Source organism: Medicago truncatula, chromosome 8, assembly GCF_003473485.1.
Source record: "Medicago truncatula cultivar Jemalong A17 chromosome 8, MtrunA17r5.0-ANR, whole genome shotgun sequence".
NCBI classification, from domain to species: Eukaryota; Viridiplantae; Streptophyta; class Magnoliopsida; order Fabales; family Fabaceae; genus Medicago; species Medicago truncatula.
In genome coordinates, this window is record NC_053049.1 from 13,006,908 (window position 1) to 13,034,461 (window position 27,554).

At 33.8% G+C, this 27,554-nt stretch overlaps 4 protein-coding genes across 10 annotated transcripts; 2 read left to right on the forward strand and 2 right to left on the reverse strand.

Moving 5' to 3' along the window:
• Positions 1 to 5,338: 5,338 nt before the first annotated feature.
• On the reverse strand, positions 5,339 to 6,086 carry LOC25500963 (pectinesterase inhibitor 1). Its single transcript, XM_013589500.3, has one exon. It carries the CDS (start codon positions 5,971 to 5,973, stop codon positions 5,443 to 5,445), a length of 531 nt encoding a protein of 176 aa, XP_013444954.1. The 5' UTR covers positions 5,974 to 6,086; the 3' UTR covers positions 5,339 to 5,442.
• Positions 6,087 to 9,737: 3,651 nt separating this feature from the next.
• Positions 9,738 to 12,090, reverse strand: LOC112417015 (zinc finger MYM-type protein 1-like). Of its 2 annotated transcripts, none has more exons than XM_039828612.1 (2): positions 11,768 to 12,090; positions 9,738 to 11,404 (listed from the first exon to the last, which is right to left on the reverse strand). In XM_039828612.1, exon 2 carries the CDS (start codon positions 10,965 to 10,967, stop codon positions 10,032 to 10,034), a length of 936 nt encoding a protein of 311 aa, XP_039684546.1. In that variant the 5' UTR covers positions 10,968 to 11,404; positions 11,768 to 12,090; the 3' UTR covers positions 9,738 to 10,031. The 2 variants fall into 2 exon arrangements, with proteins under 2 accessions (XP_039684546.1, XP_039684545.1); XM_039828611.1 differs by having other exon boundaries at positions 9,738 to 11,407; positions 11,768 to 12,078.
• Positions 12,091 to 12,474: 384 nt separating this feature from the next.
• Positions 12,475 to 18,846, forward strand: LOC25500965 (disease resistance protein RUN1). Of its 6 annotated transcripts, XM_039829495.1 has the most exons (9): positions 12,475 to 13,164; positions 13,621 to 14,797; positions 15,173 to 15,448; positions 15,563 to 16,426; positions 16,514 to 16,991; positions 17,081 to 17,277; positions 17,377 to 17,504; positions 17,853 to 18,264; positions 18,383 to 18,846. In XM_039829495.1, the coding sequence occupies exons 1-5, from the start codon at positions 12,689 to 12,691 to the stop codon at positions 16,988 to 16,990; spliced, it is 3,270 nt and encodes a 1,089-aa protein (XP_039685429.1). In that variant the 5' UTR covers positions 12,475 to 12,688; the 3' UTR covers position 16,991; positions 17,081 to 17,277; positions 17,377 to 17,504; positions 17,853 to 18,264; positions 18,383 to 18,846. The 6 variants fall into 6 exon arrangements, with proteins under 6 accessions (XP_039685429.1, XP_024628416.1, XP_024628418.1 ...); XM_024772648.2 differs by lacking the exon at positions 18,383 to 18,846 and having other exon boundaries at positions 17,853 to 18,365; XM_024772650.2 differs by lacking the exon at positions 18,383 to 18,846 and having other exon boundaries at positions 17,144 to 17,277; positions 17,853 to 18,365.
• Positions 18,847 to 21,907: 3,061 nt separating this feature from the next.
• LOC25500966 (uncharacterized) lies at positions 21,908 to 27,439 on the forward strand. Its single transcript, XM_039828439.1, has 11 exons — positions 21,908 to 23,639; positions 23,725 to 23,910; positions 24,020 to 24,136; positions 24,241 to 24,393; positions 24,494 to 25,093; positions 25,211 to 25,396; positions 25,489 to 25,590; positions 25,679 to 25,831; positions 25,939 to 26,118; positions 26,198 to 26,295; positions 26,379 to 27,439. Exons 1-11 carry the CDS (start codon positions 22,839 to 22,841, stop codon positions 26,524 to 26,526), a joined length of 2,724 nt encoding a protein of 907 aa, XP_039684373.1. The 5' UTR covers positions 21,908 to 22,838; the 3' UTR covers positions 26,527 to 27,439.
• Positions 27,440 to 27,554: the final 115 nt, after the last annotated feature.

Consider the following 27,554-nt stretch of genomic DNA (forward strand, 5'->3'; position numbering starts at 1 on the left):
ACCTAATCTCTTAAACCTAGAATTCTCCCCGCAAGTAACAACCCTTAATCTCTTAAGTGAATTAGAAACCATTGGAGGTTTTAACAATACGTTAATCCTTATATCATAACCTAATAATGATCTATCTCTAACTTGATTACTTATGTTAAACCTATTACCTTGATCAAAGTCAAAAGCCAAGGTTAGTAGTCATTCAATCTCTAAGATCAATTTGCATATTCATAAAGTTAGGGCTAGTTGTTGATGATAAAGATACAAAAAGCGTTGAACACAAAGTAATATGAATAAAAACTAGACTTTCATTGATATTCAAAGGAGTTCAACAAATTAGGGTTCCTATAGGATTACATCAGATTCATCTAAGTCTCAACCACAAAGAGATTAGTTACTCATCGCTAAAGTACAAGATAACTAACATAAAAACAATGATTCATACATGTATTGGATGATTGTGTAACACCCCGTTTTCCCAACTTGAAAATTTCTCATAAAAATCAGAGTAAAACACCTTAAACGGAATGTCACACTTCTTAAAAATCATAAACGGAAATAATTAACTAATTTTCCTTCAAAGTTCAATCAACATAATATTCAAAACTTCGCAGCGGAATTTATTTAAACATCTAAAATAGTCTTTGGCACGAAGGCCTCATCATAACATCTCATAAAAATCCAATTAACAACTTAATCATGTATATTCATAAGCAATACGTAAGAAATAGAAAATAGCCACAAAGTTCCCATCCCGTTACGTATCAGAGCACCTAAAGACACAGTGAGAGATAGCCACTCACGACAGCAATCAACAACTACTTATTCTCGATCACCTGCAAGTTACTCATACAAAGAGCAATATTTCCAAGCAGAAGGGGTGAGATTTCACATTCAATAATAATAAGCATATAATTCATCAAAGCATTTAACAACTTAAACTTCATCAATTAATAACATTAAATTTTCTTATAATATTTCATTAGTAACTCAATCAACTTCTAATCATTATTAACTTCATATTCATCGCATTATATACATCATCATATAACACATAAACAACACAACATAATCATCATCTTATAACAACATAATCAACACAACATAAATATTCCATGGTTTGTCATCAACAACAACTTCAACGATTCGACGACGACAATGTCAACCTGACAATACAGCTACGTGAGAGTGCACCACCTCTTATAATACGACAACGTAAGAGTACACCACCTCTTATAAAACGACAACGTAAGAGTACACCACCTCTTATAGAACAACAACGTAAAGAGTACACCACCTCTCACAAAACACCTGAACATAAACAGTCACCAACAACAACTTCAATTACGACTTCAACAACTTAGACAATATCAACAACTTAAGACAACAACTTACAACTTAACGACTTTGACAACAACTTACAACTTTATCGACATCGACAACAACTTACAACTTTAACGACATGGACAAATACACATCTTTAAATAACTCATCTTTATATAGCACATCTTTGTATAACACGTCTTTAAATCTCACATCTTTATATAACACATCTTTAAATCACACATCTTCAAATAGCACATATTTATATAATACATCTTTAAATCACACATCTTCAAATAACATATCTTTAAATCATTCATCTTTATTCATCATATAATACCTCATCAATTCAATTTATAATTTTAAATCCTGTTATATTCAATATCACGATGCTACCATAGTTCAACATGATATCTAGTATCACAATTCTAGTCCTAAAATATATACATATGAGTAGAGCCATTGAATACCACTAATCAAATACAATACCCAGTAAATAACAAAGATCACGTAAATCGAAACAATTCATAAAGGTCACGTAATTCATATATATATATATATATATATTCTCATTGAAGTCTCTAGTCCAAATGAATATGCATAAAACAAATAATAGCTACATAATGTTTTTCGAATTAAAAATTGAATTCCGTTATTGAAAACAACGAAGGTTCACGCAGACAAATTGATGTGCTAAAACCGATCACAAGCTCTTACCGATCCATATTCAAAATTAAAGCAAATAATTATAAAGGATGGACAAGCACACAAAATTCAAGTATACTATTAAAATATCAAAATATAATTATAGCAGCACAAAAGAACACAATTTAATCATAGATTCATCAAAGGGAATAAGAAAACAATAAAATTGACAACCCTTCACTACCTATATGTTCATACAACCCTAATCTCTATAACATCAAAACTAACAACAACTATAAAGGTTAAACCCTTTTTCGGAATTATACAACTATTATTAGAGAAAGTTAGTCCCACCCTTACCTTAGTATTGATGATCAGCAGTCTCTCTCCCTCTTGATTCTCTTCTTCTCTTGTTTTCTCCTTTTTCTCCAAAGAGCAGTTTCACGTAAAAACTTTTCTAAACCCAGTTTTCTCCTTATATCTCTCCTCAATCCACTTTATCTTATTTCCTCTATTTCCACTAAACTCTTCTAAATTCCAAAACAGCCTCACATCTCAATATTTATTTTATTTTCAAATCTTATTCTACTAAATAATAAAACCAAGTCTTTAAATAAAATATCAACACATCACATAATCATATAAAATCACATAAATCATCAAAGTGGACTCTAAACTCTATAAAATAATTAAATAATTAAAGAGGGCGTTACAGATTGACTATGAGTTTTGATGGTTGCCCATCAGATCTGCAAAGCTTCTACTCCAAAACATGCCTTAGGTCTCAAAATTCGTGAACCCTTATTTAGAAAACGGACTTTTCAATATATAGGCCTGTCAAAATCGATCACCGAGCTCCAAAATTCGGTGCCCGAACCTCCTTAAATCGTAAATAAAAAAAATGCGTGCTAAGTCTGTGAAATTTGCAGCCCAAATGTGAGAATTCGGGGCCCAAAAAATGTCGAACCCAACTGGTTCAAATCAGCTCTAAATCGGCAACCGAATGTGAGTATTCGGTGCCCGAATTGCTTCTTTGTGATTTCCTATTTTCTGCACTTTTTGACCTTGCAGCTCCCAGAATTACAATGAATTTGACATAAAAACTGCAAAAAAAAAATATCTAAGAAAAGAGAGATGACATCATGTGCTACCCTAGATATATATTGATGAAAAAGAAAAAAGTACAAAAAGGAAAGGGAGACTAGAACCAAACCCCTTTCAAGTTTAACTGAATCTGAAATTGGAAAGACCAAGCTTGAATTGGATAAAATATGAATTGAATAAATAGATAAACAATTTTGAAAACATATATGGGTAAAAATAAACATAGTAGATTGATAAAAATTAGCACTATACAAATACAAATAAAATTAAAAAATAATTAATAAAAATTTCAACATTCATTTAGAAAGTATATGGGAAAAAATAAACAAAATAGATGATAAAAATTAGAACTACATAAATATAAATAAAATTAAAATGATTAATTAAAATTTCAAAAATTATAAATGTATTCTCTAAATAAGTTTCATGAAAATTTTGTATGAAAATTGATATATTTATACTTGTAAAAAATAATTAAATTTTTTACGGTAGTTATTTACTAACTTAATTTTAAAATTTAAAATTGACAATTATAACTACAATATATTTAAAACAAATAGCAAAACAATTATATATATTTTTTTCAGGAATTATAATTTATTTATTGAAAATAAATTTTGTGTAATAATTTCAGGTTAAAATTCGAAAAAATGAAAATAGTTTAATCAATATGATAATAACTTTACCAAACCGCTTTTCTTTCACATTTCTTATCTTCGGTAAAAATAAATTAATCAAAATGCCACAAGAGATAAAACCTCCACTCGAATCCGAATGTAATTTTTTCTAAGATATTGGTAAAATATTAAAATATTATGTCAGCTTCATCTCTTTTTGTCTGTGAAGCCCGGATACGAGATACGATACGGATACAATACTGCACCGATACGGAAAAATTTCAAAAATCAAGATACGATACGGCTGGGATACGTTAATAAAAAAAATTATATAATTAAATGTACAATATAATTATAACCATTTTTTTAATATGCAAATATATTAACAAACACAAGAAACCAGACTCGTAGCATATTAACATAAATATAAATAATATTGACGATTAAGAGAGTGTTCATTAGTCAATTACATACGCAACATCGCAATATATACAAAAAGAGCACTATCAGTGCTATACATCAATGCTACACTATATCCAAAAGGAACTTGTTAGTGCTATACTATATCGATCCAAAAAAGAAGCACTATATCCAAAAAAGAACACATCAGTACTAAGAGTTAACACTAACAAGTAACTAACGTTTACATCTCCTCTCCTCCATTCCCATCATCAAGATACAAATCAGCTTCCAAATCCGGTTCATCCAAAGACAGCTCTGCTGACTCAATTCCAACACCATCAAGCGGTTCATGCGCATCTCCACTAATGTCCCACATTCTTGACTGTCCTTTCTTATATCCATCTTCTTTCCTTGACAAGAGTCGAAGATTCGTATGCACAAAAACCAAATCTTCTACCCTTTTTGGATCCATTTTGTTTCTTTTCAAAGAATGGATAAAAGAGAAAGTACTCCAATTTCTCTCACAACATGAGGAAGAACAAGGTTGCACAAGAAGCTTTAACCTAATTTCTCGACGGTGGCCAAAGTGGACAGCGACCACTTTGGAAGAAAAAGTTGAAACCCTAATTTCTTAGAAAGGAAAAGATGCAATTGTTTGTGTGGTGTGGATCGTACTGGCTCCAAAGAGAGATAAAGGCTCCAAAGAGAGATAAAGGATATGTATATATATTATAGTAATATAATGTTTTTATTCTTATTTTTTACAAAAAAAAAAAAAAACAGAAATCAAAATAATATAAAAAACACAAGTATCCGTGCGTATCGGGATGTATCGGAAAGTATCAGATAATTATATTTTAAAAAAATAAAATTTAATATTTGGATACTCTCCGGATACGTATCGGGAAGTATCAGACAGTTATCGGTGCAGGATACGCAGGAGATACGGTACATCATCTATTTTGAAGTATCGGGGCTTCACAGCTTTTCGTGTGTTGGTCATTGAATTTTCAAAACAACCCTTTTTCAATATTTAGCATGTCGGCGATAGCCTATGTTATCTTTGAAGAATATATATTCCTTGTCTTTGTAGAACCGATTGTGGACTCGCATTGCCTAGTTGAGAACTAGGATTACCATTTCCATTAATTTTCAGTAATATGCTAACACCTCATGTTAGTGGTTGTAAAAAACTGGTAAGACAAAAATACAAGATAGATTACCAAAAATAAAGTTATATACGTCAAACAATCATTATTTAATATTTCAATACTTTGTATTCCACAAATGTTATCAAAGCCAAATTTGAATAACATATTGTAACATTATTCAAGAACCACAAATTGAAACTTGTAATATCCTAATTTAACAACACATTTGAGATAATAAGAATAATCTGAGCAATTTGGTTGACACACTCAACATCTTTTGGAAGCAAAGAAGTATCGTTGTCTGGAGATGAGTCCTTTGAAAGGCATTCATCAACAGCAGTCATGACAGAGGTTATATGCATATTCACACCATTGTAATCAGAATCTTTCAAGACTTTTTGAGCTTCCTCAACCTCGCCAAGTGCGCCATCATCCATTCCAAAACGAGACAAACAATTCTTGTAACGGTTTTGTTTCAGAGAATCACTGCCACTTTGCGCGGCTAGTTTTGTGATTAAACTGATTGTATTGGACACATTGGTACGAAGCACGTCAATGGTGTATGATGCAAGGCTAACGAGGTCTTTTCCTGCACCACCGGGCTTTGATTCGAGAATAGTTGAACAAAAAGAAGGGTTTGTGGCTTTCTTACAAATCTCTTGCACATTGACAACATTAGTGGCATAAGAAGATGCAACACATGCAAGAAACACAACCATTATAGATAAGAAACGAACCATATTGTATTTTTAATTCTTTCTTGATTCTCCAATTGTAAGATTGTGATTTCCTTTGTTTTGCTCCTTAGCTGCTTTATATAGATTTCAACAATTGAAAACAACACAATCAAATAAATATGTTCAAAGAACAAATAGTTGTAATATTGTTATGTCATTTAATGGTTGTGTTAGCAAAACACATGACAACGGAAGATTATATTTGATCAAGGCTCTCATTTCCATTCATTTTTCCACTCTTTTCTCCCCTTTTCTCTCTTACCCTCCCACGGCTCTCCCTCTTTTCCTCTTAACCTTCACAAATTCATTGGCTAAATTAGCTCTTTAGGAACATGCAATCATTAATCAATTATAATTCATAAATAAGCTTTAAAATACTAAATTTAGTTAGGAACACGGTATACAATAAAAGTATGGAGATAATCTAATTGGATAATCTCTTAGATGGGTTACAATGACAACAATTACTTCATATGAGTGACAAAAAAAGTATATCATTTCCTGCATTGTTAATTTCCATCGTTCTCTTGACATTCTAGTAGATCACATATATCTCTTATAGACAAAGTAGTACTTAAAAATTAGTCACATAATATATTCATTAGTTTATCGGACCATCTTACTTTGATTTGATGTCTTTGATGAAAATCAATCATTCGCTATTTTTAGAGTCTTTTTATGATATTTTTGAGTTCACAAGCAAGATTAAGCAGAAAGAAAAGCAAGAAAAACTGAAGAAACTGAAAAAAGGGGATCGTGTCACGATTATTGAAAAACGTGTCACGATTTGGAGCTCTCAAGAAAAATGCATTTGACATTGGTGAAAACGTGTTACGATGGCAAAAACGTGACACGATTATGGAAACCCTAATTTGGGTGGTTTGTTACACAAGAAGAAACGTGCCACGATTTACTTAAATCGTGCCACGATTTTAGGTGCAGTTGTTGCCTATTTAAGCTGAAGACTATTATGAAAACAAGGGTTACGAATTGAGAAGAGCAAAATGCGATTTTGAGATTACAAGACGGCTAGGAGGGAGATTTCTTCATCCTTTTACCTGTTCATGTATGTATTGATCCCATTATTGATTATGCTATTTGTAAACTCGATTATGAGTAGCTAAATCTCTTAGAGATTAGGTCTGAGATGATTCTTTGTAACTCTAATTGAACTATGTTGCTGTGAAACTCTATTTATTGTGAATGACAATATAGTTTTTATTCAATTCAATTGTTCTTAATGCTTTTTATATCCTGATCAAATATAAACATGATTTAGTGAGAATGAATGACTACTGACCATAGCTTTCTACTTAGACAGAATTGAATTGTTCTAATAAACAGGGTTAGTCTAGGAATAGATAATTGTTTGTTAGTGATATTAGGTTAACGTTCTTAAACCTTCAAAGATTATTACACCACCTAAGGAATTAGGGGTTGTAGTTTGAGAAGAGGGTCCTAAGTCAAGGGATTGATTAGGACTATTTTGTCGACTATCGTGGAACTAGAAAATCATTCATAAGAATAGGTGCAGTATACCAATTAGGGGAACATAGATCATGATTCGAAAGACCTGGTCTCATCTCTCTTCATATTTTCTAACCAAATCTATATTTTCTAATCGAATCTTTATTTTATGTTATTTAATTTTATGCAATCAAATTAAATCTAAACAAAATAATTTATATATCCTAAATATTTACTTTATTGCTAAATTGAGATTAACATAGTCCTCGTGGATACAAACTTATTTTATTATTTCGATACATTTTTAGTACACTTGCTAAAAGTCTATCAAGTTTTTGGCGCCGCTGCCAGGGACTGTTAAATCATTTAAACTTGGCAATTTTGTTTTTATTTAGGATTTTTGTCATTTATATTGAAAAAAAAATTGAAAAAAAAAATTATGATTTATACTCTTCGAATATATTTTTTTTGTGTTGTGCTACTGAAAGGTTTCTCTGAGTTTTGTAGTAATATGGGATAGTCGATCACTGGTGGATTCTGAAGAGATTGAAATCCTACGTTATGAAAAATGGATGACATCTCTACATATAAAGGATTTGGAAACAAGATTAAATATGTGTTGCGATTTTTGTGGAGGTTATCATGTAGTACCATTTGCGAGGAGCAATACATAGTTAAAGAAAAAGAGCAGGAAGTGGTGATTACAATACTCAATTTAAAAATATTCTAGATGATTTCTTGATGTCAAATCAAGTTTCATTTGAAAAGTTTGAGGTTCAGTGTAGTGATCTTGTTGAGAAAGCATATGAGTCTCAGAAGAAGTTGGTTCAGATGGAGACTAATTGCCAAGATATTGTGGTGGAAGAAAATCCACAGGTAAAGAGTATTGTCTTTTTCTGAAGTTTCAACCAACGGGGGTTAAAGAAATAACTCGTGTGCAAATGGATGCATGTCCTTCTCTGGGAGAGCTTAAATTCCAAAGGATTAATAGTGAGTGCATGGGAGTATCTGATTCTTTATGCCAAGTTCATGGAATTCCTACCAAACAAGAGGAAGAAGAAGGATGGTATATTCTTTCTATCATTTTTGCAACCCTAACAGTGGTTGAAGTGTCAAACTCAATGACGTAAAAGAAAGTGTTTGGTGGGAGGCAACCCATCCTTTTTATTATGTCTTTATTTTCAGTATTTTATTTCTATTCTTGAGTCAAATATTTTTTTCTTTAATTTTCATTTTGGATTAACTCAGTTGTATCCCCCGGTTATGTGATTGAATCTGAACTTGTTTATTATTGATGAATTTGCTTGTTTGTTGACTTTTCCAGTTTAGTAACAAATATGTGTTCAAGTGGTATTCCAAAAGTTCAAAAGGAGGAGTGACTTGTGATTTAAAGATGAAGTGTACGGCAGTTAAAGATAGGCAGTCACAACTTCCAAATATCATAACTGTAATGTTCATGGCCAAATTTTATTTTTTCGATTTACTTATAAAGAGTGTTCCATGCATTTACATTTCTAGAACTTGCAATTTTTCTCTACTATCGATTGATTTTTGTCATTAGCACACTGAGGCAAAAGTGCTTGGTCCTGTGAGCCTTTTTGAAGCCTACCCTGTTATTATTTGAAATATTATCCTTTTTTAGCCAATTTGAGCCGGTAGGTTTAGATCTTTTTGTTCGGTGACAAACTACATTACAAGCTTAGAGACTTTTAGGATTTATCCCTTATTGTTTTTTCTGAGTTAGGCATTGTAGATTGTTGCTAAATATTAAGTTTGGGGTTGCTATTGGAATTTGCAACCAACTAAGTTTGGGGTGGGGGTACTAGAGAACAAAGAAAAAGAAAAAAAAAAAAGAACATTCTCATGAAAACGATATGCCAAAATGGTGTATTAAAAAAAAAAGAATGAAAAAGGGACAAGACATTGAAAAACCGAGTAACTTCAAACTTGATTGTCCCAATTGTTATAAATAATCTCTAGTACCCTTGCAAGAATTGTTATTCCAAAAGGTGAATGAATGATGGATTGAATTTTGTGCTTAACTTTCGTAGGAATGCCTAACTCAAATTTTGTGTAGCCTACTTATCCAAATATTATCCCACCTTCACCTAAGCCCCGTTATAACCCTTTAATACCTCAAAGTGTGCATCGACATTGATTTTGATTGACGTTTAGAAACTTTTCAAGCGTACGGTAATATGTAGATTGCATGTCGACTGTGTGTGAACCCTTTCATATTGTTAAGTGTAACACCCCACAAAATCTAACACTTAATACTATCACATAACATCATCAACCAGGGACGGAGCCAGGAATTTCAACTAGTGGAGGCACTATATATATATATTTTACATAGTAGGAATATATATATTAACAACAAAGTGCCAAAATACTAAGAACAAAAAACACAAATAAACACCTAAAATACTAGTAGGCCGCTGGAATATATAGCAGGAAAACACAACAGCACTGCAGCAAAAGACAAAAAGAAAAACCTGCAATATATAGTAGGAAAAGAGCACCCCTGCCTAAGCTCCAAAACCACAAAAACAACAAAGGCCATCACCAAACCAAAACCCAGCTGCCAACAACAATTACAATTGTCCTCTACGACTTGTCATATTTTGGAAATATCGAATGATTTTCTCATTTTCAATCTCAATAAAAATCTCTCTCTCTATATAAGTAACTAGACAATCATTTAACCATTGATCACCCATTCGATTTCGCAACTGAGTCTTGATAATCTTCATAGCTGAGAAAGCTCTTTCAGCTGTTGCAGTTGCCACAGGTAGTATCAAAGATAACTGTAAAAGCAAATATACCAACGGATACACAATATGTCTCCTTGTCTCCACCATCTTTATACTCAAATCACCAATCCCCTCTAATTCATAAAATGCATCTTCAGAGCATACATCTACAATATAATTTTCAAGTTGAGAATCTAGTTCCAAAAGTTGAACAGGAGAAAATTCTGAAGGATAAAATTCAGCTAAACGAATCAAATTCTTCTTATCAAATGCAGAAAAACTATCTCTTGGGTTTAAACAAGCTACACAAAGAAGCAACTCAGTATTCACTTCTGAAAAATGATTATTCAACTCTTGAAGTTGTCGATCAATCACTTGATAGAAGAATTGAACTTGAAAGTAATGTAAGTTAGAAACTTTCTCTGAGTTGCGTTTTGACTTTTTAAATGTTTGATAGGTATCATCCATATTTGGGATGACAACTTCATGATGTTCACAAAACAATGAAACTTCATTGAACAAAGAATCCCAACCACTATCCCTTATAGTTTGTAACTTTTGTTTGGACATTTTGACTAATTTCATGGCATTAACAATATCTTGATCACTTCTTTGTAGTGCTTGAGATAACTCATGAGTAATTGACAAAACTTTTTTCATCAAGTGCAAGATGAAAATAAATTCAAAAGATTGCATACATTTCAAAAAAAGTTTTGCGTCACCTCTTTGCTCCGAGCTTGTTCCATCTTCCTCGATCATGTCAAGCACATCAATCATAGAAGAGAATAAAGAAACTACCTCTATGTTCTTTAAGATGTGATCTCATGAGATAACAACATAAGCAATATGCTGCATCTTCCTTTTGACTATATTCCAACCAACCGCCATATTTTGAATACCATTCCAAATTAAACTTACTAGAGGAATCTCCAAATTTTGTAAGTGGAAAATTAATCTCTCTTGGTTGACAAGGGCCCTTTTGAAAATAGTATCTCCTAATTTTTTCTCTATCACTTGGATGATAATCTAAAAGTCTTGGCCTCAACCTAGGATCACTAGGAAGCCTTCCCAAATCCAATTCTAACCATCTTTTTTTCAAAGGTGGACCCAATTGTATACTTTCACATTCATCAAGTGTTTGAGGATTAGGATTAGAAGTTGATGATTGTTCTGATTCTGAAATTGGTTTGTAAAATCTCTTCATTGAATGTTTACTGCTACAAATTACAAGTATATTGATCAGAGCAGAATCAATTTATAATTCTAAAAACACTACTTTTTTTATAAGTTATAACTACCCTATAAACACTACTCATGAGTACATAAAAATCATAGGAAATCAATCATAAAAAGAACATAAAAACATCAACACAGACACTTAAAGCAATAAAATAGTAGTAAAGTTTAAGATTGTTGAATAATCTCAAATAATCACTTATCAAACCCTAACAATAAAGTTTACACAATCAACATAAATTCAATATCAACAAGGTAATAATAGATGTTAACTCTCATTACAATAATAAACAAACAAAACAAATAAGTTTAAAATCATAAAAATAAGGAAGAGAGTGTACCTCTTAGATCACCATGAATGGAGGAAGAGAGAAAAAAAAAAAAAAAGGAATGAGAAGATTAGAGACACAAGAAACAAGGAAGAGGAAGTTTTATTTTAAAACAAGGATGTGGATGTGGTTGATTTTTTGATGTGGTTGAAACAGAGAGGGAGTTTGTTTGTTCACTGTGAGAAAGAAAGAAAGAAACCGTGATTGTAAATTGTGGATGGCGGGACCTGTGTTGTGTTGGTGTAAATCAGAATTGTGTTAGCTGGGCCTTGGGATTGGGCAGTTGGGCTACTGGGTGGGATTGTTTGATATTTTAGAAATTGCTAGCAGTAGTGGGTGGGGTGTTATTAGCAGTATATGTATATGTATAAAAAAAAAAAATAGAGAAGTTTGTGCAGGCAGGAGCCCCCACAATCATGTGAGTGGCTCCGCCCCTGTCATCAACTCTATTTGCATGTTAAAGATGTCAACGATAAAATAGTACCTGTAAGTCAAAGATTTTGCAAGCATTACTAGATGAATTACTATTGATCATTAATCAGTAATTAACAATTTAAAAATGAATCAAACATTAAGATCAAAATTAATTTTTTCAAAAAAGTCAGTTCTCTAACTGAACCATAGAAACTTCCAATAAAATAATAGACTCTTGATTACTAGCTCCACTAGGAAAAGTGGTGGGTCTCCTCCCTTTACTTTGCTCTTGACAACTTTTTTGCTTTATCAATACGGGAAATTGTCGGGAAATTGCTCCATGTTGTTACGATAATTTCTTTCATGACACTAGATACTCCAAAGTAATTTAAGTTCACACTCTACAATTTATATTCATCACCACCAACAAAAGCGTGTCTTTCTCCCACATTTATCATTTGACTCTAGATACTGTAAACTCTGCAATTCATAATCATCAAACCAATTCATTCACACATCATGGCTTCCCTCACAGATCAATTCAAGTACGATGTTTTTCTCAGCTTTCGAGGTGAGGATACTCGCTACGGTTTCACTGGCAATCTCAAGAAAGCTCTAGATGACAAAGGAGTTCGAACTTTCATGGATGACAAGGAGATTAAAAAAGGCGAAGAAATCACACCATCACTTCTCAAAGCAATTGAAGACTCCAAGATGGCCATCGTTGTCCTCTCTAAGAATTATGCTTCTTCCTCCTTTTGCTTACAAGAGCTTTCAAAGATCCTTGATACGATGAAAGATAAGGTGGTGGATCGTTCCGTTTTGCCGGTTTTTTATAAGGTGGATCCTTCTGATGCAAGAAAGTTGAAAAGCAGCTATGGAGAAGCACTGGCTCAACATGAGAAAAGGTCAAATAGTAACATGGATTTGTTGCAGAAATGGAAGAATGCTCTAAACCAAGTTTCTAATTTATCCGGCTTTCATTACAAGAAAGGGTATGTTCCTATCTTTTCTTTTCATTTGTCTAGTGGAATATAATAAACAAGAGTATTTTTTTAGATAGACAAAATGATAGTAGTTAATGAAAAGTCATAAATAGTTAATAACTAGATATTAACCCGCGCGTTGCGTGAAAAATTTGACAGAAAAGTGATAAATAAAAAAAGGAAGATGCACCGGTTAACATGACCCATAAAAAATTGTCATGTAGTACATATATCAGAATTACTATCTAAGAAATATCAGATATAAAAATATAGTAGTTCCTAATTCAATTGTATTTGAATGTTTTAGATCTAATTGAATCAAACTTGTTTGTATATGCTGTTTTCAAAGTGTGCAATTTTTAATTATGAATATATTGAATTCTGAAATAGTAGTATTAAAAGAAGAGTTCCATACAGAAAATTGGGCATGTGCACTTGAATGACTACTTTTCTCTTATTGGATAGGGATGGGTACGAGCATGAGTTTATTGGAAAGATTGTTGAACAAATCTTAAGAAATACAAAACCCGTTGCATTACCTGTTGGTGATTACCTAGTTGGACTGGAGCACCAAAAGCAACATGTGACTTCGCTTTTGAATGTTGGGTCTGATGATACTGTCCACATGGTAGGGATCCATGGGATTGGTGGAATAGGGAAAACTACTCTTGCTCTAGAAGTTTATAATTCAGTTGTCTGTCTATTTCAAGGTTCCTGTTTTCTTGAAAAAGTTAGAGAAAATTCTGAGAAAAATGGGTTGATATATCTCCAAAAGATCCTTCTGTCTCAAATTCTTGGAGAGAAGGACATGGAGTTAACAAGTGTTGGACAAGGAATGTCAATATTACAACAAAGGCTCCGCCAAAAGAAGGTTCTTTTGCTTCTAGACGATGTTGACAATTTGGAGCAATTAGAGGCCGTTGCTGGAAGATCTGTTTGGTTTGGACAAGGCAGCAGAGTCATCATTACGACTCGAGACAAAAGGTTACTAACAAGGCATGAGGTTGAAAGAACATACGAAGTGAAGGGATTGAATGATAAAGATGCTTTTGAATTGGTGGGATGCAAAGCTTTAAAAAACAAATATAGTCCAAGCTATAAAGATATGTTATTAGTTGAAAATTATGGAAGACAATTAGTGGATGTGAACGACCAAGTTTATTCAGGTTACACGCATGTTTTAAAACGTGCCGTAGCATATGCTTCTGGCCTTCCACTAGCTTTGGAAGTCATAGGTTCTCACTTTTTTAATAAGACAGTAGAGCAATGTGAATGTGCACTAGATCGTTATGAAAGAGTTCCTCATAAAAAGATCCAAACAACACTACAACTGAGCTTTGATGCTTTGCAGGAAGAAGAGAAGTCTGTTTTTCTTGATATTGCTTGTTGCTTCAAAGGATGGAAATTGACAAGGGTCGAAGAAATACTTCATGCTCATCATGGTGATATCATGAATGATCACATTAATGTGTTAGCAGAAAAATCTCTCATAAAAATAAGTGAGTCTGGTAATGTGACATTACATGATTTGGTAGAGGATATGGGGAAAGAAATAGTTAGACAAGAATCACCGGAAAATCCTGGAAAACGTAGTAGGTTATGGTCCTCTAAAGATTTAATTCAAGTTTTAGAAGAAAATACTGTGAGTAATAATGATATTGATGGTTTGGCTTTTCGTCTTTTTATTTGATTACTATTGCTAATGCTGAAGTTACCTGTTTGAGTTTCTGCATTATTAATGTTATTAATTGTCGTAATATCACAAATTTTCATCTCGATGTGAATTTAATTTATATGCACGGTTGTGTAACTTTTTTACGTATATACGTAATGATACGTCGCCACGTAATTTAATGAATTAAAAACTCATGACTTATCATATCTCATTAATTGATGTTGCAACTTTTTAACACTAAAAAGTTTGATAAGTTAAACTTTTAATAATATTTAACGATCTTTAAATATTGTTATATAGTTCTACCATATATTCTGCTTATTTGTCGTTTTTTTATTACAGGGAACAAGTAAAATTGAAATCATACATTTGGATTGTTCTATTAGAGTAGAATGGGATGAAGAAGCTTTCAAGAAGATGGAAAATCTCAAAACACTAATTTTTAGTAAAGATGTTTCTTTTTCTAAAAATCCCAAACATCTTCCAAATAGTCTAAGAGTGTTGGAATGTCGCTATCGCAAGTATCCTTCATCAAATTTCCATGTGCAAGATGAAAAATGCCATTTTTTCAGTCACCATACATCAAATCCATTTGAGTGGAAGGGCTTATTCAGAAAGGCAAGTGTAACATATTTATATCTCTGATCTTATATTTATAAATCCGTTTTTGATATTATTCATATATTTCTTATTTATTGGCATGTTTTTCTATTTCCATTTTTCTTTTTGCAGAAGTTCAAGAATATGAGAATTTTAAATCTTCAGCATAGTGAAGGTTTAGCAGAAATACCTGATATATCTGATCTTTCAAATTTAGAAGAATTTTCAATTCAAGATTGTGAGGAACTAATTACAATTGATAACTCGGTTGGTTTTTTGCGTAAACTTAAAACCATGAGTATTAGAGGTTGCCATGAGTTAAGGAGACTTCCACCTCTCAAGTTGGATTCGCTAGAAAAACTTGACCTTTCAAATTGTTATATGCTCGAGAGTTTTTCAAGTGTGGCGGATGGGTTGTTGGATAAACTTAAATTCTTGAATATTGAATACTGCATCATGCTTAGGAGTATTCCACGGCTCACGTTGACTTCTTTAGAACATTTCAATATTTCATGTTGTTATAGTCTTGAGAGTTTACCAGAAATATTGGAAGATCTGAGAAATATACCAGGACTTCGCTTGGATAAAACTTCCATAAAAGAATTGCCGTCTCCATGTAATTGTGAATATTTTAGGTCACCAAATATAGCTGATGTGAAGCCAAAACTGGTTGAATTTGCCATCCATAATGAAGAAAGAGTACTCCTGCAATCTTCAAATGTAAAGTATATTTGTGTGGGAAACTGCAAACTTTCATATGAAAATCTGTCAAAAATTCTCATCTTGTTTTCTAATGTGCAAGAATTACACCTAACTAACTATCAATTCAAAGTTCTTCCTAATTGTATCGAAGAATGTCATTTTTTATGGAAACTCGTCTTGGATGATTGTAAGGAACTTCAGGAAATTAAAGGGATTCCTCCACGCTTAAGAATGTTATCTGCACTAAACTGCAAGTCATTGACTTCGTCGTGCAAAAGCAAATTACTAAATCAGGTTATGATTCATTTTGTTTTTGTTTGTAATGTATTTTGTATTCTTTTTGATATAGTTAAACTTACTTTAATTATTTTTGACTAACAGGAATTGCACGAGGCTAGAAACACTTGGTTTCGTTTGCCACGGGTGCCAAAGATTCCAGAGTGGTTCGACCACAAATGCTCGGCAGGATTGTCAATTTCTTTTTGGTTTCGTAACAAGTTTCCCTCCATAGTTCTTTGTGTTGTTTCTCCATTGACATTGTGTTTTGGACATCAGGGTGGTGTAAGAGTGATCATTAACGGCAATAGATTTGTCTATACATATAGTTCGGTGATACATTGGAGAGCACAGCCCAATATGTATCATTTGCATCTTTTTCATATGCAAATGGAGAACTTCAATGATAATATGGACAAAGCACTTTTAGAAAATAAGTGGAACCATGCAGAGGTTTATTTTGGTGTCTCTGCATTCATGTATAGTGGAATCCATGTATTGAAAGATAAAAACAACATGGAGGATATTCGATTCACCAACCCAGCGAGTGATGCTAACATTGTGTTACACTCGGAATGTTAAAGTAAGTATATCATTCATTTTACCCAAATAGTCGTAAAATTTTCTTCGTGTAGTGTTGTAAGATGCTAACAAGTTGGCACGTTTTGGCAGAAATATTGAATTTTTGTATATCCAACTCACCAAATATTGAATTTTTGGATGAATCTGTGAAAGAAACTTCAGATTTCTACTGTCAGAAGATTCTCCACATAGGACATAAATCAATTGTATGTCTAACTCCAAGGAAGAAAACCGAACCATTATTACCCATCAATTTCAAGAATCCACAAACCCAGCTTTCCAAAAAAGTATGAACCCTATATTAAATGAACATTTTTTCAATGTTTATAGAAAAAAAATTTGATTTTGATTTTTTTTTTGAATGTTTTGTATTTATTTTGATACAGGTACAATACCTTTGCTGATTTGTGAAGTGATATGAGTTGTGCACTTAGATTGTTTCATCTGCGTTACTGTGTAAAAAGTCTCCAACTTTACAAAATATTTGCATCAAGGTTGAAGTTCTTGCCAAGAGGTAATTGAAAGCAAAAAACACTAGTCATACATTTGACCAAAAGTGTTGGGTTGGTGCTACAACCGTGTATGTGTGAATTCGTTTGTCTGTAAGTGTGTCAGATTTGTCAAATAATGCATATAGCGGCACTATACCGTAGTAGAATTTTAACAAACTGTAAGTTTGAATTTTAGTTCAAAGTGTTGTCAAATAGAGGCTAATGCTATAGCACTGTAGTGTAGCGAAATTTGAAGAAAGTGCTATTTTTTTAGATGCATGATTGACTTCACTAAAGTTCACCGTATGTAGTCTAAGTTTTGATTTACTTTGATTGATTAAGGAAGTGACTGTAGTGTGTGTTTTTTTCAGAAACTTCTCTTATGCTCATCTAGCACAGATGGAGTATATACTTCCCAAAGGTATAGAAATTGAAAAGGTGGTTGTTGTTGATAAGAAGAGCTTGTGTATGAAGCCTGATTTGAAGATCACCTTGGTATTTGACGCTGTTGAAGATCACTCCGACCACATTTCTAAATCCAATCTAAGTGAGTTCTAGAACTTCATCGGTTGCGTCTGCGTTATACATCTGAAAAGTCCAATGTAATACTGTCATTGTTTGGTAACATAGTCAAGGGATTGCAAAATTCAAGATTGCTATTGTGGTGGCATTTAGGTTTTCATTCTCTACATAGTACTCTGTGCTGTGATTTGTGATTCCATATGGTAGGTAGATGGAAGCATGTTATAACTTAGCTGAAAATGTATCGATGGTAATAACAAGGTATTGTATGATATTTAGTTGAAAATATATTGAATCATTGATGATTATGTAAATTTGTTAACTTGATTTTCAAAGATGGACCTGTAAATTTTTTAACAGAACTTTCATCAACTTCCAGTGAAATTGAATTGTCGCTGAACACCTTACATCTTTTAAACGACGCTTTTCTCAGAAGAATGTTGCTAACGAGACTGAGCCAGTTCAGAGCTTTTCATCATCTGAAAACTGTCATCCCATGAATCTGAGAGCCTAGGCAACCAAGAAAGTGAGTGATTGTGTGAGTTTAATGCAGAAAGAGGAAAGCAGTACACAAGATCTCCCCTCCACATTCTGTTAGCCACGCTCCTGATCTGAAACTGGTTATCCGATGCATCCAAACCAGATTCTGGCTCAATATCATTGATAGAACTGGTTAATTTTATTGACTCAATATATTTGGCTCATTCAAAAGAACTTGAATCACAAAAGAGGAACTCCTCCTAAAGATACTGATTAAAACAACATTTAGAAGCATTAACTAAGACCTATAATTATTAAACTTTTAGTTAAGAGAAATAAATTTCATTTCAAGCCATGTTAAGAAGACATTGAACATGTGCTTTCATTCCAAGTGCGTGCAAAAAGGATCAATTCTATAAACACAAGTTGGTTGCATATTATCTTGGTCTTGGATCTAGTGCCTTCCAGGAAAGATCAAGTTTCTTGTGTGGTGGACGAGTAACAATTTTCACCCAACCATTTCCTTCCTTGCTGCATCATTGCAATTTGGCTCCAAATGAACTATATCCTCGTTGCAGCTCTCCACAGAAGAGTCTTTCCTCCGTTGCATTAGAGATTGTCCAACCTCTAAAAATCTTTAGTTCGCTCTCTATTTCTTCCAATCAAAATTGCACCATTCTAAACGTTGATGGCGGTTTCCTTAACAATTCTATAAGAGCTAGGTTTGGTGGTTTGCTCTGTCACCCTTCTATGTCTTGGCTCTCGGGCTTCTCGAGGGTTATCCCAAGATCCTCTGAGATTTTTCATGACGAGCTTCATGCAATTCATTAGGGGCTTTTATTGGCTAAGAAGTTGAATCACCATGTTGTTTTTTGTTTCACAAACTCTCTTCTTTGTGTTGATCTCTCTCAAGGCCAAACTTCAAGAATTCACAAGTATTCTACTTTGATCCAAAACATCAAATATCTTCTCCATCAAGATTAAAATGCTCATTGTCACACCGTTCAAGAAGGAAAAAATTTATCCAGACTTTCTAGCTAAGTTGGGTGCTTCTTCTATAGCATTGGTTTCATGGTTCATTCTTCTCCTCCTTCTAGCCTCGTGAACCTCCTCTGAGTGGACTCTATGGCTTTGTTTACAAATTTGGAGGGGAAGGGTTTGAAAATAAAAGGAAGAAGTAAGTGGAAGAAAATAAATAGATGACAATAAAAGGGGAAGGCTTTGAGGGGTCGATTTTTCTTCATAATCCAAATATTGTATTGGGGGGTTGGAGGGTTTATATGAATTCTTCAAATTTAATCTATGTATTTATAATATTCTTAGGGTCCGTTTGATGCACAAGATATGATAAAAAGTTGGATAAGGATAGGATATGATAGTGACATGATAACACTTATCTTATCACTCGTTTGGTCCAAACAAAAAAAAAAACTAAATAACTTACAAGAAAAAAGATCGAAACAAAAATTGAAAAGAATAAAAATCTCTCAAGAAACAACAATTGAAATCGATTGGAAAAGAGGAAAGGGAATAAAAAATATAAAACGAAAACGCACAAGAAACAAAAAATGAAGAATATGATGAATCGTTTAAAAACTAGGGGAAAAAACTGAAACACGATTGAAATTTAATTGCATAGTGGGATTCGAAGAAGGGTTTTTGAGGAATAAAAAAACACGCGTGTTTTACCCAACCTAAACTAAGGATTAAAATAACAAAGGCTTGATAGGATAGGATAACTATTTGGTTTAGTTTATCATATCATATTACTGCACCAAACAAAAGATTTAAACAGGATAGGATAATTTTATCATATCATGTCTCTCTATCTTGCGCACCAAACGGACCTTTAAAATTAAAAATATATTAATCAAAAGTATTAATTTGTTATTCTCTAAAAAGTTACTCTTCCAAACAATTTGAAAGATTTTATCATTTCCTCTTTACACGAGACTCAACTTCCTATAATTATTATTAACAAAGGAGATTTTTCGTTTATTAAAAAGGAGATTTTTTGTTAACGATAGACAACATTTGAATTGGAAAGAACTAAATGGCTGAGAGAAGACTGTTCATGTTCAAGAAAACGAGTAGATTTGACAATTGTTCATATTCGATACCCTATGTTGTCTTTGTAGAATATATATTTCATATCTTTCTAGAATTGATTGAAATGCTTTACTTTGTCGTGATCTCACCACCGTCCATAAATCCCTAACGAGATTGCAGAGGGATTCCAGATTGACATTGTCTAATTGACAACTACGATTACCATTTCCAATCTCTCTCATTTTTTTTTATTTACCATTTTTTTTATGCTACTAGAATATGGATTATCATGTCCTATCTTTTTTTTTTTTTTAATTTTAATAAGATTGCATGTAATGTTTTATTACTTTTATTTAAATGTTGAAGACTTAGTAGTCGGACTTGATTTTTGAATTGATTTCGATGGATTAATCCCTATGTTTGCATTGGGTATCCTTCTTTAGATTCTATAATTATAGGTTAAAATTTGAAAAATGAAGTTAGTTTAATCTATATGATCATAAACTATATCAAGCCTATTTTCTTTCACATTTCTTATCATGGCTTGGAAGAAATTAATCAAAATCCCACAAGAGCTAAATCCTTCACTCGAATCTGAATGTGTGCTTTTCTTTAAGATATCGGTGAAATATTAAAATAATACGTCAGCTTTATCTATACTATTTAAAAATGGCATAATTCCTTTACATATAAATAGGGTTAAATATGTTTTTAGTCTCTACAAAATCATAAGTTTTTAAGTTTAGTCCCTATAAAATTTTAATGGTAATTTTAGTCCTCCAAAATATTGTAGTTTGTAAAATTAGTCTCTATTTTGAAAACATTTTACAAAAAATGGATATATTTAGTCCTCCAAAATAGTCCCTATAAAATGCAAATAGGGACTAAACGTGAATAAAAAATTTGTAGGGACTATACTTGAAAGCTTGTAATTTATTGAGGCTAAATATAACTTTGGTGCATGTTCTTAGGGAACAAAATATGTGTGCAGATTTTATGGCTAAGGAAGGATCACATTCAAGGTGTTCTGCTTACTGGAACTCTCCGCCTAACATTGAATTTCTTATCCTGATAGATAAGCTTGAAACTTAATTTTATCTTTTTTCTCTTTTTTTTCTTTTTTGCCTTGTTGCATTGTAACACTACCAAAACTATATTATTTAAAATTATTTAAATTTATAGTAGTTGTTGATAAGGATACATATATTTTTTTATTTAGAAGATGATAAGAATAAAATATGAATAATGAAAATAATCATCCAAAATAACAACTTAACGAGGAAACCGTTTTTCCTCAAAAAAGATAACGAGGAAACCGTGTTTGTTTGTTACGAACCAGAAAAGTGTATAAATAAATAGCTACCTCAGCCAATTCACAAATATTCAGTTTACACTCACCACTCATTCAACAACTTATTAGGGTTTCGTAATTTGGCTTTTCTTCTCTTCTCAACACTCAACAACTCTGTCTCAGGTACGATTTATCCACGACATGTTGTTCCCGACGCAGCTTTATTTGCCTCCTAGGGTTTCTTTTATTTTACTTATTAGGGTTTACCGGATTGGCGATATGGTACTGAATCTATGAAGCAAAAACTTAGCTATGGACATTGTATACGACATGGACATGGATACATCGACACCGATGATGATTTTAAAAAATAACATAATTCAATGTAATCATATTTGTCGCGACACCGAAACATGCCTAGTACGAGGAGTACATATTGGTCTTTCGTTGAATTCTGATATGGAAGTTCTATCATGCACTACTTTTTTGTTTCTTTCTTCATTGTAAACTTTATGATTGGGTGGGTAATCAATGATTATTATTATTATTGTTGTTCATGCTTCTTGGTTGGTTGATGTTATGAAGTTTGGATGAGGAACCCTCAAAGCCGCGTCAAAATGCAAAGTGGCGGCTAAACATGAGAAAACGTGTTTCATTTAACTTGCTTTTATAGCATTTGTGTTTGACACTTTTTGTTTTCTAGAATACACTTCGGATATTCTACAAAGAGTTCAAAGGGTCATGCATAGCAACGTTGTGTCTCCTAGGTCGTCTTTATGAATGTAATGTTTAAGAGGATTGGTTTTGTCATTCCCAAAGGTTTAGAAGCCATGTTGCCTGCCTGCTTCTAATTCCTGTGTTACTATCTAAAATGGGATGAAACTATTAGATTTCTGCTGAGGAACTGCTTGTTTTTTGTATGAGAAGGAGTAATGGATACAGTGGCTGATTATTTGGGACGATTTTATTGGAATCTTGTAGGTTGTTTTTGTGAGAGAGTATCATCATCATCGTCATGGATAGTAGCGGTAGAACAACTAAACCTACAACCATTAATACAACATGCACCTACTGGCTTGCTGGGAGATGCAACAGAAACCCTTGTAGGTTTCTTCACAGTCTAACACCAACCAATGCTGCTGCCAACACTGGATATTATAATGCTGCAAGGAAGCGCCATTTCGCTTATGGCCCATCCACTGCTTCTTCTAATGCTTACACCAACACTGATGCTGCAAGGAAGCGTCACTCATCCTATGTGTATGACAAGAACTCCGACATGGACTTGAATACAAAGACCAAAGACAACAAAGACAAGAAACAAGTTAATGAGGCTTCCCTTCCCAAACATAACACTGAGATGGTTACAAAGACCGTTACACAAGTCGATGATGCTTCCCTTCCCAAGCATAATACTAAGAAAGTCTTGAATACAAAGATGGAAGATGACGTAGACTCTGCTACACAAGTCACTCATGCTTCACTTCCCAAACATAATACTAAGACCGCCTTGAATACAAAGACAGGAGATAACACAAACACTGCTGCACAAGTCACTGATGCCTCCATTGCCAAACATAATACTAAGATGGCCTTGAATACAAAGACAGGAGATGACACACACGCTGCTGCACAAGTTACAGATGCTTCCCCTCCCAAACATAATACTATGACCCTCTTGAATACAAAGACAAGAGATGACATAAACACTACTGCACAAGTCACCGATGCCTGCCTTCCCAAACATAAGACTAAGACGGCCTTGAATACAAAGACAGGAGATGGCGCAAACGCTGCTACATTAGGACATGAGAAGGTACTTACTAGACTTTATAATAACCACTCATATTTTCTCTGTTCATATTTTATGGAGTAGTTTAATTAAAATATTTTTTGAACAGTTTATCACCCGAATGACAATTCCGGATGGATCAGACAAACTTTATTCTGGAAGTAGCGATGGGACACTTCGCACATGGGACTGCCAAACTGGTCTCTGTGTTAATGTGATGAATCTTGGTGCTGAAATTACCTCTTTGATCAGCAAGGGCCCATGGATTTTTGTTGGTTTGACGAACACTGTCAAGGTAAGAACTCTTCTTCTTTTTCCTGTCATTGTTTTGGTTCATTGTGTGATCTTATCAATTTTTTACCACTTCTTGTAAACTGATTTTTTTCATTGTGGTATTTGTGAAGGCATTTCATATTCCGACTTCTTCACAATTTACTCTTGATGGAACTAAGGGGCGAGTCCTTGCCATGACTGTTGCCAATGATACACTTGGCAATGATATACTCTTAGCCGGAGCAGAGGTAGCTACCCATGACTGTTGTATAGTATATTTTGTTCTTTTACCTTTGAAAGAGATATTTCTCTTATCTATAAATTAATGTTAAATTTGATATTTAAATCACAGGATGGTATAATTTCTGCATGGAGAAGCAGCTCTGAGGCCAATTCCCCTTTTAAACTGGTTGCCTCACTATCTGGCCACACTAAATCTGTTGATTCCCTCACTGTTGGGGGCCTCAAGACGCTGTTCTCCGGATCCAAGGATCAAACCATTAAGGTATTTCTATTGCTGGCAATACGGAGTCTGATCTATGCATCTTTGGTGGTCTTTTGCTTATCTATGTTAGCTTTACACAAATCCCTGGTGTTTTATTCAGGTTTGGGATCTTGACACATTTGAGTGTAAAATGACACTCAATGCACATACAGACGCAGTCATGAATGCAAAGACCAGAGGTTACAAAGACACAACACAAATCGTCGTCGAGCCTTCGGTTCCCAAACATAATACAGAGATAGTCTTCAATAGCAAGCCTGAAGGAGATGATAGAGACACTAGACAAGTTGTTGAGGCTTCCCTTCCCAAACATAATATTGAGACGGACTTGAATAGAAACCGTGGACGAGATCAAGTCATCGAGGCTTCCATTCCCAAACATAAGACTGGAGATGAAAGATATGAGGCACAAGTCGTTGAGGCTTCGGTTCCCAAACATAATACTGACACAGTCTTGAAAAGAAAGCCTGAAGAAGATGAAAGAGACACTAGACAAGTTGTCGAGGCTTCCCTTCCCAAACATAATACTGGTGATGAAAACGAGACACAAGTCGTCGAGGCTTCTCAGAATTCTTCACCAAGTATCTGCAAGTACTGGGTGAATGATAGCTGTGTTCATGGTGATCAGTGCCAGAATTTACATTCGTGGTTTTATGGTGATGGGTTTGCCACAATAGCAAAACTTCAAGGACACAAGAAGGTACTTATTAAAATTTATAATAACCACCCATTTTACATTCCTAAGAAATGTTTGAAACTATGCTTCCGTTCTATGTTGAAATTTCTGAAGTTGTTTAATTCAAATATTTTTGAACAGCTTATCACTGGAATAACAATTCCCAATGGATCAGACAAGCTTTATTCTGGCAGCACTGATGGTACACTTCGGACATGGGATTGCCGTACTGGTCAATGTGTTAATGTGACGAATCTTGGCACTGAAGTTACCTCTTTGATCAGCAAGGGTCAGTGGATTTTTGTTGGTCTGCCAAACACGGTCAAGGTAAGTGCTTTTATTCTTACGTCAGTTATTGTTTTGTTTCATTGTGTGATCTTGTCTTATAAGCTGAATTTGTCATTGCTGTATTTGTGAAGGCATGGCATATTCCGACTGCATCGCAGTTTACTCTTGATGCACCTAGGGGGCGAGTCCTTGCGATGACTGCTGGCTATGATACACTCTTAGCCGGAGCAGAGGTAACTATCAGTTTCTGTTATCTATCAGTTTCTGCGATCTTTTCTGTTATCTATCAGTTTATGTTAAATTTGATTAATTAAATCACAGGACGGTGTAATCTCTGCATGGAGAGGAAATTTTAAATCCAATTCCCCTATGGAACTGGTGGCATCACTATATGGCCACACTAAATCTGTTGTTTGTGTTACCATTGGAGGCGTCAAGACGCTTTACTCGGGATCCAAGGATCAAACCATTAAGGTATTTCTAATTTTTAGCAATACGGAGTTAGATCTGTGAATATTTTGTGGTATTTTGTTCTTTTATATATGTTTTGTTTGAGAGTTATTTGTTATTGTTTAATTCAGCTATGGGACCTTGACACATTTGAGTGTACAACAACACTCAATGCACATACAGACGCAGTCACGTCCCTTATTTGTTGGGACAGATACTTGTTATCCGGTTCATCTGATTTCACCATCAAAGTCTGGTATAAAAACGAAGAGGGGGCTTTGGAAGTGGCATATTCACACAATGTGGAAAATGTAAGTTACTATGCTTGTATGTATAGCAATCAAATTGATTAGAGGTTGTTCATATTTTTTATTCTGATTATTATTACAGGGTGTTGTTGCACTCTCTGGGATGACCGATCCAGATGATAAGCCTATAATATTCTGCTCTACCAGAGACAATTTAGTCCACCTATTTGAAATGCCGTCGTAAGTAAATTTGCAACCTTCACCGATGCGCTGTTATGTAAACTTGAACTGGCTTTGACTTGACCGTGACTCTACATTTACAGATTTGAAGAGAGGGGTAGATTGTTTGCAAAGCAAGAAATTGGATTAGTTGATATAGCCCCCGGTGGAGTCTTCTTCACTGGAGACGGAACTGGTTTACTGACAGTTTGGAAATGGTTGGAAGAGTACAAGGTTGTAGCCTCCTCTTGACTAACGTTAACAATGTTGATTGCGGGATAGCATGTTAATATACGGATTTATATTCATGTTATGGCAGAATTCTAAGATTAGGTGGGATGCATTTTGGATTGTTTAACATTTTTTGAAACTGTTTTTAACTTGAAGGAATTCCCTGAATTTTGTTCAAAAGCACACTGCTTTATGCAATAACTCTCCGTGCTCCTGAGACTGATTCCTTGAATGACACAAGTAGTAAGCTAGCATATCTGAATTGGTTAAGGGAATAGTTCAAGTTTGGAGGAGGGCTGTAAAAATCTGAGTAAAAAGAGGCATTACCTAAAAATTGTATAAAAAAAAGTTCGTGTGCCCGAAACTGGACGAACAGTTCCTGTGCCTGAAACTGGAGGAACAATACAAAAAGTTCGTGTGCCCGAAACTGGACGAACAGTTCCTGTGCCTGAAACTGGAGGAACAATAAAAAAAGTTCCTGTGCCCGAAACTGGAGGAACATGTTTAGAGTGTGCTCCTCAGAACAGCTCCCACCAGTAAACCTTTGAATTTTGACTCGGAATCATGGGAAGGATATGCTAGTAAGCTAATTGGATAAGTTCATCGATAGGTAATGGAGTTAATTCTATTTTTGTATGAGGCAGATCACACACACACACAAAGTTTATAGGGAATCATGTCAGGTTAATCGCATAACTGTGCCAATTTTCTAATTCAAAATCACTACCTGGTTCTGAAATTCTGCCATAAAATGAATATAGTCAGTATCTTAACATGCTTTTATGCAATCCTTTAGTTAACAATGTCAATGTAATGTGAGTGATCCTTTCAGTATTAGGCAGAAGGTCACACAAGTCAATGTATTCAAAAATACTGATTGTAAAAACAAGTTATGTATATATGAAAGAGCAATTTCAGTTCCATTTTTCGCTCTCTTCTGCAGTTTTGTTATATATTAATCAGAGAAATTCCAATTACATGTTTCTTTCTGCTGCAGTTTCTGCTGTTAGTTCGTTGTCATTTTTATAAAAAGCAGTTCATTTTAAATA

Bases quoted from the DNA above. Each gene is read 5' to 3' on its own strand.
- LOC112417015 (XM_039828612.1), bottom strand. From the start codon at position 10,967: ATGATTGATGTGCTTGACATGATCGAGGAAGATGGAACAAGCTCGGAG.
- LOC25500966 (XM_039828439.1), top strand. From the start codon at position 22,839: ATGGATAGTAGCGGTAGAACAACTAAACCTACAACCATTAATACAACA. The intron at 23,911-24,019 runs GTAAGAACTCTT...GTATTTGTGAAG, and splicing joins GTTTGACGAACACTGTCAAG to GCATTTCATATTCCGACTTC. The intron at 25,094-25,210 runs GTACTTATTAAA...ATTTTTGAACAG, and splicing joins AACTTCAAGGACACAAGAAG to CTTATCACTGGAATAACAAT.
- LOC25500963 (XM_013589500.3), bottom strand. From the start codon at position 5,973: ATGGTTCGTTTCTTATCTATAATGGTTGTGTTTCTTGCATGTGTTGCA.
- LOC25500965 (XM_039829495.1), top strand. From the start codon at position 12,689: ATGGCTTCCCTCACAGATCAATTCAAGTACGATGTTTTTCTCAGCTTT. The intron at 14,798-15,172 runs GTGAGTAATAAT...TTTTTATTACAG, and splicing joins AAGTTTTAGAAGAAAATACT to GGAACAAGTAAAATTGAAAT. The intron at 15,449-15,562 runs GCAAGTGTAACA...TTCTTTTTGCAG, and splicing joins GGAAGGGCTTATTCAGAAAG to AAGTTCAAGAATATGAGAAT.